The 16,495-nt window shown below is 35.0% G+C and overlaps 1 protein-coding gene across 14 annotated transcripts in view; it reads left to right on the forward strand.

The window, feature by feature from the left end:
- G3BP2 (G3BP stress granule assembly factor 2) overlaps positions 1 to 9,664 on the forward strand; it is a 97,306-nt gene extending 87,642 nt beyond the window's left edge. For 7 of the 14 annotated variants that reach the window (XM_058296846.1, XM_058296855.1, XM_058296858.1 and 4 more), the window contains 5 exons: positions 269 to 367; positions 4,512 to 4,614; positions 5,619 to 5,747; positions 6,310 to 6,428; positions 6,770 to 9,664. In XM_058296846.1, coding sequence (XP_058152829.1) covers positions 269 to 367; positions 4,512 to 4,614; positions 5,619 to 5,747; positions 6,310 to 6,428; positions 6,770 to 7,042 — 723 coding nt within the window. In that variant the 3' untranslated portion in view covers positions 7,043 to 9,664. The remainder of the gene's footprint in view (positions 1 to 268; positions 368 to 4,511; positions 4,615 to 5,618; positions 5,748 to 6,309; positions 6,429 to 6,769) is intronic. The other 7 variants (XM_058296885.1, XM_058296882.1, XM_058296863.2 and 4 more) reach the window with 1 other exon arrangement.
- Positions 9,665 to 16,495: the final 6,831 nt, after the last annotated feature.

The raw sequence follows: 16,495 nt of genomic DNA on the forward strand, positions 1-16,495 counted from the left end.
TTGTTTGCCACTTGCTCATCTATGTAGGAACTTGATTGTAGTTTTACGTAGTAGTTCAGACAAAACATAGTCATTATTAATCTTGCATAATGAGATTTTGAAAGCTGGCACATAGACTGGCATGTGTGTGTGTGCCTTTCTTTAGGAGTCCTCCAATATAGAGCAAATAGTTTAGAAATGATAAGAAAAAATTTATTTGGAAGTTTCCCTGTAGGAATGTTGGTGGTTTTCCATGATTAGTAGTCTAGGTCTGTTGCATTTCCTGCAGGCTTTCTCCTGGGCTTCAGTGACCAGTAAAAACCTGCCTCCTAGTGGTACTGTTTCTTCCTCTGGAATTCCACCCCATGTTAAAGCACCAGTCTCACAGGTAACCAATCTGTGAACACATTGGATTGTATCCTTGTTACATTGCCAATTGCTTATCTTTTTTATACCTTTTTAAATGAATCAATCAGAAATTATGGATTAAATATACAAAAAAAAAATTGTATTAAATGTCAGTGCACCCACTTTAAATGGCAAATCTCCATTCATCATCTATATAGGTGGTATTTGGGGTTTGGGTGTGTGAAATACAGATTAAGTTGGTTTTATCAGTATATACTATTGTCATTTAAAAGGCTTCTTAAAATTGTTCCTTTTACAAAAGTTAAAATTTTATTTACCAAAAAGAATAAAAACAGTTTTTAATTCAACCCATGGGAAGAAATTTGGAAAGGCAGAAAGTAGTGTGACATTATAAAGAATCACTGTTGTTTTTTTTTTAATAAAAAAAAAACACAAAACATTTTTAACAGACACTGCCTAATCTCAGTCTGTATTTTGATTGTTATCATTTAATTGAAGCCTGTACCAACTTATGACTGTAGTGTTCACCTTAACTGATCATTCAAGTATTCTGCTTTTTGTCTGTTTGTCATCTTACACATTTCAGAGCTTTCGAAAATGTGGGAATAAGACACTGGCTACCTACAATGTTTTAAGTTTATAGGCATAATTAAAAGGTGTCCAATTCCTTTCCCTACATTTTGAATCAAATTTCATTCCATTAGAAAACTTTAACATTTAAAATGGTTAGTGCACATAAAATTGTTAGTTTGTATGCTTTACACAAACCTTGAGGTATCAAGGGTAGTTAATTATTAAAGTCTTTCTGTTGTTGGTACACATTATAATTAGCCACAAAATAGTAGAATCCATGGCCCCATGATACCTTTTATTTTCAATTAGATATTCAGGAAATGTTGAGTGGTTACTTTAGATCGCAGATCAGAATTTTGTTTCATCTTAAATGAAATTAGTTCAGCTGGTATTGCTTGTGCTTTTGAACCTGTCTGATGGTCTCTTAAGTGACTTCTGGCTTTTCCTTTGAAATCCTTTGGTGATATAGATTTGGATTGTTACTTCATTTTATAGAGTTAGGTATATATATTTTTTTAACTTCCTGGTAATTATAAGTTGGAATAACAATGTTTATTATGCCCTTCATAGATGCCAGACACTGTACTAGGCCCTTTATAGTCATTCTCGTTTAATCTTCACAACCACCCTGTGAAGGTGGTTTTACGTATAGGAAAATTGAGGCCTACAGTGAGGTTAAGTAACTCACCTAAGGTCAGACAGTAGTAGGGCTGGGCTTTAAATTCATGCAGTTCAACACCAGAATCTGTATGTGGCTCATATAAACCTACAGACATATTTTTAATAAATGTCCCTTGCTGGAAGGGAATGTGTCTGCATTTACATCAAAGAAGGATAGTACTACTCTATTTAAGGCACTCCTGAATTATATTCAATCCTAGCTGCTTGCCCAGGAAAGGAACTGTTCTTATGACTGTAGTTTTTTGTTGTTTTTGATGTTTTGAGTAATTTCTGAGTTAATTTTCAGTTTATAAGGTAACTAGATTATATTTCTCAACATATCCCCCTTATTAAACCAAACTTTTAAACATTTAAAATGTAAATGCTCAAACTTTCTGATCTCTTTAGGCTTTTATTTAGAACAGATTCATGATATTTCCATGTGATTTAATAACCCTTCGATTTTATTGTTACTTTGATGTAGTATTCATTTCCTTATACTTTTAGCATAGTAGATTGTTGGTAAAGGAGAATTAAATTAATTCTAGGGTAATTGGTGGGCATTAATTTTGAAGTAGGTACATTTTTTGGTAAAACGGTTTTGTCTAGAAGTTAACTAGTTGATGTTTTATTGAAATACTTGTTTATTAGTTGTGGTTTGTATATGCTTTTTTGGACCTGATTTGATGATTCCATTTTTATTTCATATCTGTGGTATATCTTCATTTGTGGAATTTTATGTGCACACTTTTTGGTTACCTAGTATTAGTTAAAGGCCCTATGTATATGCTATATTGGCCATCTTTTATTTGTTTAGAATGACTAGTTTTACTCATAAAATTAGGTCTGAAGAATCCTTAGGAAACAGCTGGCTTAGTTTAGATATAGTAGTCATTTATTGAAAGAGAACGTTGTTAACTTTAGTCCTATTTTTATTTCTGGCATTATCAAATATCTACTGAAAGTCAGGTTCCTACATTAATGGTGTATGAATTATTTGTAAGATGTTGGAAATTGATCTGTTTTTAAATCTTTATGGGATAAGGAAAAAGAATTTTTTTTGCTACCTGGAGTGGGAATTTAAATATGTCAGCCAGGCTTCTCAAGTTCTTTTATTGGTAACATTTGGATTGAATGAAAATCCAGGTGTTTTCCTCAAAATTTTTGAATTAAAGGTACATTTTGCTATTTTTATGAATTTCCAGTAATATACTAGCTTCATTAAGCAAACATAGAGTTTATTTTTTAATGCTGTTTCATATTCATTCTCAAGTTAGGTGTACTTTTAGGCCCCCTTAATTGAAATTTCTAAATAACTCCTTTTTTTCAGCCATCATATTTTGGATCAGATTATTATATAGTTTAAACTCCAAATAAAGATAGATAGCAATAGTCTACAAGCTGTCACTTAGGTTCTTTTGTCAGGCATAGAATATTCTATTACATGTTTGAGTCAGGGAGCTATATATGTAATTTAATTAAAGATTGAACCATTAGTTACTGAGTATCTACATCTAATGGCGCTGTGCATGGCTCTTTTGGGTGGTGTGGAAATAAATAAGATATGGTCCTTATAAGTAGGTATAAATATATTAAAATGAAAAAACTGGAAAGGGTTTTAGAGCTTTTCATTGCAAAATTCTAGAATATGGGGAACAATTTTGTCTTGATGGAAATGGGAATTTGACGGGAAAAACAGGATTTGAGGGAGAGGCAAACTTGTTAAAAACTTTTAGAACAGAAATTACTACATTTTTTTTTTTTACAGTGGCTGAAGTCATTTACAGTAAACTCATTTTTGAAAGAATTCTTTAAACTCAGTTATATCAAAATTTGTCCTTGCAAATTTTTAATATTCTAATTACATTTAAAATGATTAAGGAGTTTGAGTCACTGCTTGGACTGAAGTCTTCAGAGATGATTACCCATAAAGACAGGACTGAAATTCCTATCTTTTTTATTTGGGGCATGTGTTCTCCATATCCTGCAGGGTTTTTAGCATGCTTTGAAGGTTTTCATATATTTTATCTCTTGGACTATAAATATTTGGGCAATAGAAGGCCTGAAGAGGTTGGAGAATACTGAAAATGCCATTATATTAAGGAAAAGGTAATAGCAGTTGTGAAATTTTATTTTACTTTAAAAGCATTTACTTTACTTATATGTGTTTAATTCAACAATTAGCAGAAGCTCTTGGAAGGCATCAAAGTGTCCTATTATCTCCCTAACATCTCTCCTAGAACACAGTTAAAGAAAATTGTTGGGATCTATACATAAATAAATGCATATCTTTCCTGTAAGGAAGAATACTAGGGAGCTAAAGTATTTCTGTGTTTGAGATGCTATTTACTAGTTCTTACAAGTTCCTATCATATTTTTATACGCATTTAAACAATCTTAAAGGTAGCATTTTTAGGTGCTAGAATAAGCTAATACATTGTATACTTTGAACTACCATAGTATTGATTTTAAGATTTATGGAGTGGGGGTCTTAGAAGATGTTGCTGATCATTGTTACATTTGAAGAGTAGTAATTGAGATATTAGGAATTATGTGCCATGTATTCTTGTCTAAGATAAAGATGGCTTTAATTTTGTTTATGTATTTACATGGAGTTGCTCATCTTGCATTTTTGTGATTTTTGTAACAGTATCATATGCCGTCTCGTGGTGAATATAACTATTTTTAAAATGTGATTATTAAAAAAGCAGCTTATTCTGAATTATACAGCTTTGAGTGGGTAAATAAAACCTACCCTACAGTCCTAGATTGGTACAGAATATTACAAAAAGTTATTTTTCACATGCATAGGACACTGTTAAAAACATTCTAAAATTACCATTGCGCCTGCTCATGACTTGTTGATGGTTGCTTTAATATTTCTTTTGTGGAATGTTTCTTTATATTGTGTGCTTTTCCTTATATTTTAGCCGAGAGTTGAAGCTAAACCGGAAGTACAGTCTCAGCCTCCTCGTGTGCGTGAACAACGACCCAGAGAGCGACCTGGTTTTCCACCTAGAGGACCAAGACCAGGTGTGTCAGCCGCCTTTTATAGCTCTTAGCATTTAGCACTTAAAATTTTAAAAAGACAACTTTACAATTATAATGTGATTTATACACAGATCCTTCGTATAAATTGAGTAAATATTATACTAACAGATTGAGTAAATATTCAAATAACCTACTGAAATACAGTCTTTGGCAGAATAGCCAACTTCGAAGGGAGTGTATTGGTTGGCATGCCATAGAGGCATATATGTGGAAGATGTAGTAGGCTTTGAGGCAGATTACTTTGGTTATCATCATTGGTTCTAAGAATTCAAACAAACCTGCCAGTAATCTTAACTCTCATACTTAGTACTCTTTTCACAGATTAACAGTAAGCACATTCTGATTTCATCTTATTTTCATTGTCTTAGGTATTAAGTTGTCGTGATTTTTCTACTTATTTACATTGTTAGCGAATGTGTGTAAACCTCTATTTGAATTCTGTAAGTTTGCTTTGGGGGTGGGGAGAAGGTGGGAAATAGTGTGCTATTTAGAATATGTAATTTTTCTAAAAATAAATGAGTGCTCTTGAGCCAGAAGTCACTGGGAGCTGCTGTAACTTTGCCATTGATTGGGTTTATGATTTTGAATTGAGACCCTTAAATTCTGAGAAGGTATTTCACAACTTTTTCTTGTGTGATTCCTGTCTTATATGCCTCACTGTGTTCCCTGTATTATTGAGAGAATCCAAATAGACCAGATCTACTTGGTTCCTGGGTGATGACAAAGATTTAGTTAAGGAGAAATATCTGTACTACTAATAACTTTCATATAATCAAGCCATTATAGACCTAGAAGAAGAGACTTTAATAATCCAGTCAAGTACCCTCACTTAAAGTTTAGTGTTATGCACATCCACATCTTTTCAAGGGAGTTCACTATCTTGTTAAACTAAAATAGGAATTAAATGATTTTTATATAGTCATTGTTTAGAACTGAATTTTGCATGAAGTTGCAAACTTTAATGTCTGTTCTCTTCCTATTTTCAGGTAGAGGAGATATTGAACAGAATGAATCTGAGAACCGTAGAATAATTCGCTATCCAGACAGTCATCAGCTTTTTGTTGGTAACTTGCCACATGATATTGATGAAAATGAATTGAAGGAATTCTTCATGAGTAAGTGGTTTATTTTTGCAACATTTTAAAATTAGGCAGGAGGTGTATAGAACTTTTTTCATAATATAACCAGAAAATTTTTCTTTTGCCTTCTCTCTATTGTGTATTTCTCCAGCCACCAATCTCACCCTAATTGTTCAGAAGTGAGCAGAATATCAGATCTTTCCCTGTGACTATGCCTAGGGTTAACTTGGCCTGGTTCAGTAGAGGTTAGGAGAAACAGCTGGAAGAAGCAGTCTTAAATTTAGACATGGGACTTATTTATAAGGCAAATACAAGACAGGAATAGGAGAAAATAAATATATTGTCTTCCTAAAACTGTGTAGGTAACTTTCTTTACAAAAGGACTAATAAAGATGCAGAAGAATGATGAAACCAGCAACCAGGTATCTTAGGCGCATGGCCTACATGAGTGAACGTACCTTAGTTGTCATTGGGTGTAACCCCTTACAACTTCTTTTTCACGTGATCAAGGACATTAAGGTTATTCATTCAGAACAGTAAAAGCCACCAAATATTCTGTTGAAGTATTTAACCCTTGGTGTAATGTATATTTTCACAGGTTTTGGAAACGTTGTGGAACTTCGCATCAATACCAAGGGTGTTGGGGGAAAGCTTCCAAATTTTGGTTTTGTGGTTTTTGATGACTCTGAACCAGTTCAGAGAATCTTAATTGCAAAAGTAAGTGATTTAAAGGGCATATATAGTTCAAGACTTTAATCCTGTTGTATGTAATATGTGGTGCATTTTAAAACCATGGAAAATCTTGATATTTAACAGTAAAGCTAAAAATAGTTTGTTATGAAATGGTATTTATGCAAAGAATAAATATTAGTAGCTTTAAAGTCTGAGGTGTGGGTCATTTTAAAATTGGTTCTGGTGAAGAAACTTGGAAAAGATATATTAAGAATTTCACAAAAGTTTTTTTTATTTCTTAGGATTTTCTTATTTACCTGTGAAAAGAAATGCATTACTATTACTGTCTAACCTGCACATGTACATGTTTTTCTCCCCTTTTAAAGCCAATTATGTTTCGAGGGGAAGTCCGTTTAAATGTGGAAGAGAAAAAAACAAGAGCTGCAAGAGAGCGGGAAACCAGAGGTGGTGGTGATGATCGCAGGGATATTAGGCGCAATGATCGAGGTCCTGGAGGTCCACGTGGAATAGTGGGTGGTGGTATGATGCGTGACCGCGATGGAAGAGGACCTCCTCCAAGAGGCGGCATGGCACAGAAACTTGGCTCTGGAAGAGGAACCGGGCAAATGGAAGGCCGCTTTACAGGACAGCGCCGCTGAAGCTCCACTGTTGGCAAAGTTTTGGCAGTGGTACATTATTCATCGTGTTTGCATTCTTGTTAATTTTTTTTTGGCTTTGGAATGTGACACAGCCTTTTTGATCATTTCTTTGATGTGAAAAGCATCTTTTGGTTATCAGTTAAATTGAGGTGGACATTATTTCCCCAATTTCACAACAGGATTCACACTGTTAATTTATAAATCTAGACTTGGAGAATTAAGGACTGAGAAATAACGATATCTTAAACCTCTACAACAAAATGAACTTAAAAAGGACATGCCCAACTGAATTCAGGTCGTTTGAGTCAAAAAAAAATCCACTGCTGCACATGTTGTTTAAGTGTTACTGTTTCTGCCTATTAATATTGGAAACACAAATAGTGCAATTTGTGCAATTGGAGAATCTTGCCTTTTTCTTGACTCCCCCCAAAAATACAAACCAACAGAAACTTGTTATGCACTCATCAAAACGCACTAATGGGTATTCTGAACTCCTTATTAACATTGACATCTGCAACAGGAGGCAACAGGGAAAAAATCATCTTTTCCAAGTAGAGAATAGTTTGTGAAATGATGAGGGCATTTTATCTGCTTGCTGTGACCAGCGTGTGTACACACAAACCTTAACAAGACTACAAGTTTATTCCAGAAGGAAATAATTTAGTTATGAACTAAATAACACAATTCAGAACTTCAAATGCTATGGTCTTGAGTATTAGACCAGCTTTAGTAGCTCCATATCTAAGATTTTTCTACCTGCCCCTCTTCATTCAGTACAGGGATGGCTGGCTGCTCAACACACTCCTCCTCCCCCTTTTCCTTTCTTTAAGCTGTGTACAGTGAAAATTGTCTTTACTGTATTTTTGTTCTCTGGTAATGTAATAAGCATGATGGTGCCTTCTATTAATACATCATTCCAGTCTTGCTGGTAATTTTGTACAGTATAGTGTATGAATTGCTGTGCTGCAAAGCCAAACAGCTGCAAAATGTTGAAAAATCATTGAAGTGTGTAAAAATTGCAGTATCTTTAAAATCAGTAAAGTTGACTTAGCATATTATTTTACCTTGTTATTCAGTTAACAACTTTGTGTTCTTTGTGGGAGGGAGTCTTGTGTGTTTGGGAGGGAGAGGGTCAATGAGAAAGTCAGTTATTTGAATAAGTCCTTAGTTGACTTTTCTCTAAACTGAATGTAAATGTAGAAGCGAAATCACTTGAGAGGTGCTTTGAAAAGTCAATCAACTTGATGTACATTTTTAGTGACATTTTAAAAGCAGATTTCCATAAAAGGCAAGTAAATCTGAAGTGAGGATACTGCAATTTTCAGAAAAAGGAACAGCAGCTCTGAAGTGTTTGCATTTTCTATTTGGGGGGGGAGGGGTGCAGGGAACTGTCATTCATTTTGCACAATTCTTGATGTCAGCACCCGCGTGGCTCTGAATTTTAGGTCTGGGACGGCATCTTTTATTTTTTCATGAATCTTTGAACAGTTCTGTGGGCAAAGTTTGTAGCTGCTGGATAATTGTCTGTCTTTATAGCAAATTCCAGTAAACTGCAAGTATGGCAAAGGATAATGCTTGGAGCATTTAGTACATACCAGTTTTCTGATGTTTTAAGTTAGGAGTGGGGTAAATAAGTGTGACCACTTAAAGCTGCTTGTTAACATGGAAGACTTCTCCATTTGATTTTAGTAAAAACAAAAAATGCACTTGACATAGTAACAAATTGGTTCTAAATTATGCAACTGGTTGCTATCTAGTAAACTAGCAAATAATGCACGTATTTTGTTTTTCATGTACTGGGCAATATGAGTAAAATATGTCTTGTCTTTTTTTTTTTTTTTTAAACTCACTCTCTCCCCTGACTTAGGTCTTCCATGTTTGAGGGAAAAGTCTTGCACTATTGCATGTATTTTGGGGGGCACAGATTTCTCATAGTTTCCATTGGTTGGGGGGGGGTAGGGGGAAGGTTAAGGATTCCCCCCCCCATTTTAAACATTTTTTATTTTGTGTTGCTAGGTATAGTACTTGAAGTTCTTAGCAGAAAATTACTTTCAAGGTTTGAAGTCTTTATTCAAACTGCTTTTAAATAAGTGGTTTACTGACAGTGTTCTCTTTTTTTAGAGTATTTTCCCTCTACTCTTTCTCATTTTATATATATAAAATTTCAAATCCAATATTGCCCTGTTCTGGCACCAAAAGTAATGACAAATGTTAAGTGTAATAAAAAAAAAAATTAAGCTATTCAGCTTCAGTCTTTACATACCATGAATAAACCATCATGTGGAGAGGTTTACGTGGTGATTGTTCACCTGCAGTACTGTGGACTTTTAATGTTTTGTCCCCTTTTCAGTGAAACAGTAAAATTATTCATCTATTACTGTTATTTGCTGTTTTATTTTTGATGGTAATATTCTATCCTCAAGACTATTGCAACCAAATTGGGCTTTACCATCTTGGCTTTAGTAGGTATAGAAGACAATGGATTACCATCTTTATTGCTGTAATGTGTTAAGCATTATATACTAGTAGAATCTAGTTTGTTTCAGGTGGAAAGTATTCTTTGAGTTTCCATTTTGAATGTGTTTGGACTAAACATACAATAAACTACTGATGTCTGCAGCATTTATCTATGTCCCTAATTTAATCTATAGGTCTATGTTCCAGAATATTTTCTCCCAGTTGCATTTCACACAACCTAAACAAAACTAAGCAATTGTTCTAAAACTGTGTTGTGACATTTGGATGTATAAAAGAGTACATCATGCACAACAGACTTGAATATTGCCAGAATTGTATCCCTGTGCAGTCCGACTAGAAGGCTGGTATTGTAAGTTAAAGAATGTTTGAACAGGATAAAGAGTAGTAAGGAAGGCGAGAATGATCTAAAACACACTACTAAGTATTTTTTTTTTTAATAATTGAGTTTTCCAAAGGATTGCTACTTCATCTCAGGAGAAAAGGAGAAAAGAAGGGATGGGAAGAATGAAATTATCTGAAGTCATGAACATGACCCAAGTTCAGAAATTGGAACAAATTTGCCAAGCTCTACAAGAATATTGAAGAAATAATCATTTAATCATATTTGTAAATACATCAAATAAAAGATCCTAAGGCATACAGAACTTCAGAACTTGATACTTTCCCTTCTTTAAAGGGGATGATATAGAATAGATGAATTTTCCCTGATATAACACTGTTAATGAAGATTACTGAATCAGTCTTCACAAGTTTATAAAGTGGATAGAAGCCAGAAAATGTGTTAAGTTCTTCCTTAAGATTATTTAAGATTTTTATAAATATTTGTATAAATATATTCCAAGCTCACTATTAATTATAATGCAGTATTATCTAACTTTATGGCTGTGGAAAACCATTTTTTTAAAGTATAGGTAAAATGTATATTCAACACTATGTTGAAAATAGATCCTAGTTTGAAGGAGAAAATTATTTTGTACAGGAAATTTATATCGAACAAAATTATGAATTTTAGCCATTCAGAATGCTTCAATTATACTATATAATAAAGTGAATATATATATAATAGCAAGTGAATGAAAAGTTAGTATATTCTTCCTTTAGATGGAGAGAAATTGGTCATCTCAATTTATATTTTTAGTACCTAATGAATAAAAGACCTTTGATTTTTTTCTAATTTAGTAGCAGAGCATATCTTGATAACTTTGCTGTCAGTTTTAAATTAATGGATAAATGAACACTTACAAAGTCATGTTAGAAATTTCTCATTGTGATGCGTTTCAGTAGATTTACAGAGTAAAAATGATTTGCAGCTCTCAGTCCTATTCTTAAATATTGGTATTTCTGGTGTTTTTGACCAGTTGGTACTGAACTCTTCAAAGCTGTTTATTTAGTACATGACATTGTTTAGCCTGTTTTAGAATTATAAATCCATTTTTAGCATTATCAAAAACTGGGCAAAATACTATAAATGTGGATTTAGAATTAAGCATTTACTGAAAGATTACCAGCCTTCTATTAACTGCCATATTAACTGATCTCTTGTTCTTGCTCAATTTTTGATAAAACTAGTTGTCTCCTTGAAATACTTTCACTTTTGTGATGTGACTGTTAACTCTGTTTCTGTGTTCCCTCTTACCTTACCACTCTGTTTCCAGTCTCTCCTCACAGGCTTTCTCTGGGTGGTTTCATTTAGGCCAGGAGGTACCTTAGCTTCACTGTATTACCCATTCAGGAGATTGCGTATGGTATAGTGGTTAAGAATGGGAGTTTGGATGTAGACTGCCTGGGTTTGAATACCAGCTTCATTTAATGGTTAGATTTTTTTCTGTTCCTCTATTCATAAAGTGAGGTAAAATGAGGTGGGGTGATTTCAAGATTCAGTAAGGTAGTATAAAAAGCACCTAAAGCAACATAGGCCCTCAGTAACTATTAACCTTATGCAGTTCTACTGTCCACCTACCCTGTGTTTTAAATTCTTACATTTTTATATCATTTTGATCACATCTCCTTGGAAGTCCTACCTAAATAATTCAAATTTAGGCAGTCCAAAGCAATGAATTTTCTAAAATGACTTGTGTATATTTGGCTCTAATAATGAACACCTATTTTTGTAACGTATTTAATCAACCAAGAAACCCTGTTCTCTGACTCAGTTATCTGCATTTTGTCTTTACCCCAATCTGACTTGTTCATGTTACTTATCAACTTCCACTGACTAACTGAATTTATCAACAATTATTGAGCTTTTTAAAGTGTCAGACAGTGATGAATTAAACAAGGTCCCCTGCTCTTAGACATCAAAAGGGACTGAAGTCCTATGGGGGATACAAATGGGCACATTGTTAAGAACTAGGTAGGGGCAGACCATAGAGGCCTTAAGGATTTTGGTTTTTATCCCAAGAGCAATGGGAAGGTATTAAAAGGGGGATGGTGAGTGGCAGCAAGTAAATATTGCTATTTTGAAATGTCTGGCTACTGAGTGAACAAATTGGAAGAGGTAAAAAATGAACTGGAGTAAACCAGATAAAAGGATTATAGTCAGAGCTATGATAGCTTGGGCTAGGGCAGTGGTGATAGAAATATGAAGAACTTGGGAAGGGGACTTAGCCCAAAAGATAGGGTGTCCACCTGCCACATGGGAGATCTGCGATTCAAACTCTGGTCCTCCTTGGCCCATGTGGAGCTGGCCCATGTGCAGTGCTGATGCCCGCAGGGGTGCACCGGCATAGGGGAGCCCCAGGTGCAAGGAGTGCTCCTTGTAAGGAGAGCTGCCCAGCGGGAAAGAAAGTGCAGCCTGCCCAAGAATGGCGCCGTACACACGGAGAGCTGACGCAAGAAGATGATGCAACAAAAAGAAACAGATTCGCAGTGCCGCTGAAAAGGATAGAAGCGGTCACAGAAGAACACTGCAAATGGAGACAGAGCAGACAACTGGGGTGGGGGAGGGGAGAGAGAAATGAATTAAAAAAATCTGAACTTGACAGATTTGAAGACCTGAAGTAAAATGACCAGGCGTTGGTAAGGAGGTGTTAATCAAGTTTCTCACTTTTTAAATTGGTTATGTAATGTGGTATATGGGTGGTAAGAACACAAGTTAGAAAAATAGGCTTTCAAGTTGGAGAGTCAGGAGTGCTGGGAAACCCTGGATTTTGATGTGAGCTAGAAATGAAAAGATCTGGTTGTTTAGGACTGCTGTTTTGCTTTTTTTTTTCTCTGTCTCAAATGTGGTCGCCATGGCTTGTGCCTTTTTATTTCAAATAGAACACGTGCTCTGCCAATTAGAGAAAATACTGATGATCCAAAGGAATCAACTCCCTTAGTCCAACCCGGACAAAGTCCCCATAAATACCTTGGCACATGTGTATTTTCTTTCAGATAGTTTTTTTTTTTTTCCTTCATACTGTTAAACAATTTTAATGAAGATACCCCATTTAACAAAGTTTAGCAAGTATTCATTGAGCACTTGCTTCTGTGCCAGACACTGTTGGAATCCAGATGTGAATAGGTAAGACCTTTGGTTTCCCTGAGCTAATTTACTTTGTGAAGAAGTCATTGTAAATGCTATAAGCATTTAAATAAGATGTTAGTACAAAGCAACTGAGTGGCAATTTTTAGAGTGGTGTTCCCCAACTCACCCTAGTATCTAGGAAATGTGATCTGTCTGGAAGAGATGTCAGGTGATGGTGGCTTGGATTAGGTTATAGCAGAAAAGATGATAAGCTAATACAATGTCTTTTGGAGATAGAATTTACAATACTTAGGTGTTGTATTTAGAGTGAGGAAAAGAGGGTTCAGGAATGACTCCTGGGATTTTAATGCAACTTGGGTGGAAGGTGGTATGTTACTGAGATAGGGAAGGAGCAGGAGTGAATTATGGAGGGAAAAGCAGCAGTTCTGTTTTAGCCATGTTAAGTTTCATATGCCTATTGGATATACAAGAAGAAATGACAAGCAGTTAAATATATGATTTTGGTGTTCTGGGGAGAAATCAGTGCTGAGTGGTCAGTATATAGCTTTACAGTTATAAGACAATTTCACCTAGGTTGAGTATACAGAAGAGAAGAGGCTGAGAAATGATTCCTCAGATACTCCCAACATTTTAGGATTCTGGTACAGGAGTTGCTTTCAGAGAAAATGGAGACAAAACTTGGCAAATATTGATGTCATAGATACGTTTCAAGACTTTTTTTGGAAGGAAGAAATGGGCAGCTGGGCCAAATGCTACTGAGAGGTAAGTAAGATAGTGAATTGATTAGGGTGGACTAGCTGCTAAAATAAATAGACCCCAAAATGTCTACTGGCTCAACCACAATAGATGATTTTTCTCTCCCTCAAGTAGAATGTAGTAGAGTGATGTTGAAGAGGCCAGTGACCTGACCCTCCTGCACTTAAGTCATTTAGGGACACAGATGAGTAGCAGCTGTATCAACTTGAATGTGTGCCTTCAAGATCATATTGGAGTCATCTTCATTACAGGCGGAAGGAAGGGTAAAAGAACATGGAGGACTTTGAATGGGACATTTTTTTCCCTCTTTTTTTAAATAAGAGAAGTTGAAGATTTACAGAAAAATCATGCAGAGTAGAGTTCCCATATACTCCCCTTACTCAGTTTTCCCTATTAACATTTTGCATTAGTGTGGTACCTTAATTACAACTGATAAAGTATAAATTATAATCCATAGTTTATATTAGGGTTCACTCACATTTGTTTTTTAGAAATTTTTGCTCTAGGAACCTAAAATTTTACATTTTACCGTTTTCAAATATATAATTCAGTGGCATTAATCACATTTACAATGTTGTGCTATCATCTCCACCCTCTACTACCCTAACTTTTCCAACACCCAAACAGAAGCTTTCTTCCACTTAGGCATTAATTCCCTATTCCTTATGCTCACCCTAGCTTTTCTTTTTACAGTTCAGTAATATTCCATTATATGTATATACCACAGTTTTTTAATCCATTCAACTGTTGGGTTACTGTACCTTTTTTGTCCATGCAACACTTGGGTCACTGTACCTTTGTTAAAATTCGTGAAACGATATTATAATTATGCTATTACATTTAGCACACTGTTTACATTAAGGTTCACTCGTGTGTTGTTTGTGTGATAACTTATACACAATCTAAAATTTCCTTTATATTCTTGAATGGGACATTTTCATGGACCAGGACTGGAAATCACTTCTCATTCCATTGGATTGAATTTAAATTTAATCACATGGCCACCCCCAACTACAACAAAGGTTACAAAAGAGTAAACAAGCCTTACAGGAAAAAGAGCAGCTAGCAATCTCAGTTACAGAGAGCTTTGGAAGGATATACATCATGGTGAATTTTGGAAAGAAATATTTCAAGTAATAAGAACAAAAGCTCAAGAGAGGACTGGAGGTAAGTAGCACTGATGAACAGACTATTTCTTTCCTCATAGTTTTGATATGATTAGGAAAGGAGCAAAGGGACAGAAGCTAGAGGGAGATGAGAAGTCGAGAGGGTTTTTTTTTTAAAGATTTGCAGAATGGATTCCCATGTTTACACCATTCTGATATAGAATGTGTTGATGACTGACAGATCAAGATGATATTTGTTGAACTTGGCAATATCAGTGGGTATATTGTACTTTAGGTTTCCAAATCTAATTGCCTTCTTGATCATTTTTTAAATCAATTTTATTGATATATATTAATAAAGCATATATTCCATTCAAAGTGTACAATTAATGGTATTTAGGATAATCACATAGTTGTGCATTTATCACTTCAGTCATTAATAGAGCATTTTCATTATTAAAATAATAAAAAACAAAAAAAACCTCTACCCCTTAATAATCACGTCTCAATTGCTCTATGCTTTCCCTGCCATAGCTAACATTATTTCCGTCTAATTTATTTGGATTTATATCTTGTATAGATGGAATCAAGCAATACGTAGTACCTTTTGTCTAGTTTATTTCACTTAGTATGTTTCCTTTTTTTTTGCCCTTAATGAAAGATTATTAATATATTACTATACACTACTGTCCATATTTTGCTTTGGTTGTATTTTTGCCTGGTATTAATTACTTATAACATTGACATATGTTTGTTCGATTTCAAAGAAAAACAGCCATATATGCAATATTGCCCATATTCATATTTCACACAAGGTTTCGGTATGCTATATGGTCCCATGTTGCATTGTTTTAGCATTCCTACTATTAATATACATGACTTTAGACTTTCCCTTTCAACCACTGTCATACTCATATATTAGCACACTAGTTAAAAACCCTATGAGGTGGTTTCACCTTTTCTATTCATTTCCAAATATTTACAAGCAACATTTTTACTAATTCTGCACAGATGAACCCTCAGCTTTCCATTCTCTAAATTCATTTTATTTCCTGGCGACCTATATTCTTTTTTTAAAAATTTTTAAAAAATTTATTTCTCTCCCCTCCCCCCACACCCTCCCCACCCCCTGTTGTCTGCTTTCTGTGTCCATTCACTGTGTGTTCTTCTGTGTCCACTTATATTCTTGTCAGCGGCACTGGGAATCAGTGTCTCTTTGTTGCATCATCTTGCTGCGTCAGCTCTACATGTATGGGGCACCACTCCTGGGCAGTCTGCACTTCTTTCGCGCTGGATGGCTCTCCTTATGGGGCGCACTCCTTGCTCATGAGGCTCCCCTCCTGCATGACATGGCACTCCTTGCACGCATCAGCACTGTGATGGGCCAGCTCATCACACAGGTGAGGAGGCCCTGGGTTTGAACCCTGGACCTCCCATGTGGTAGGCAGATGATCTGTCTGTTAAGCTAAATCCTCTTTCCCCTATATTCTTATTAGCTCCATGAGTTTATACAACATAACAGCACAATCATACAGTATTTGTCCTTTTGTGTCTGGTTTGCTTCACTCAGCATAATGTTCTCCAGGGTCATCCATGTTGTCTTATGTTTTATGACTTCATTTCTTCTTACCGCTGTGTAATATT

Source organism: Dasypus novemcinctus, chromosome 1 (assembly GCF_030445035.2).
Source record: "Dasypus novemcinctus isolate mDasNov1 chromosome 1, mDasNov1.1.hap2, whole genome shotgun sequence".
Classification (NCBI taxonomy): domain Eukaryota; kingdom Metazoa; phylum Chordata; class Mammalia; order Cingulata; family Dasypodidae; genus Dasypus; species Dasypus novemcinctus.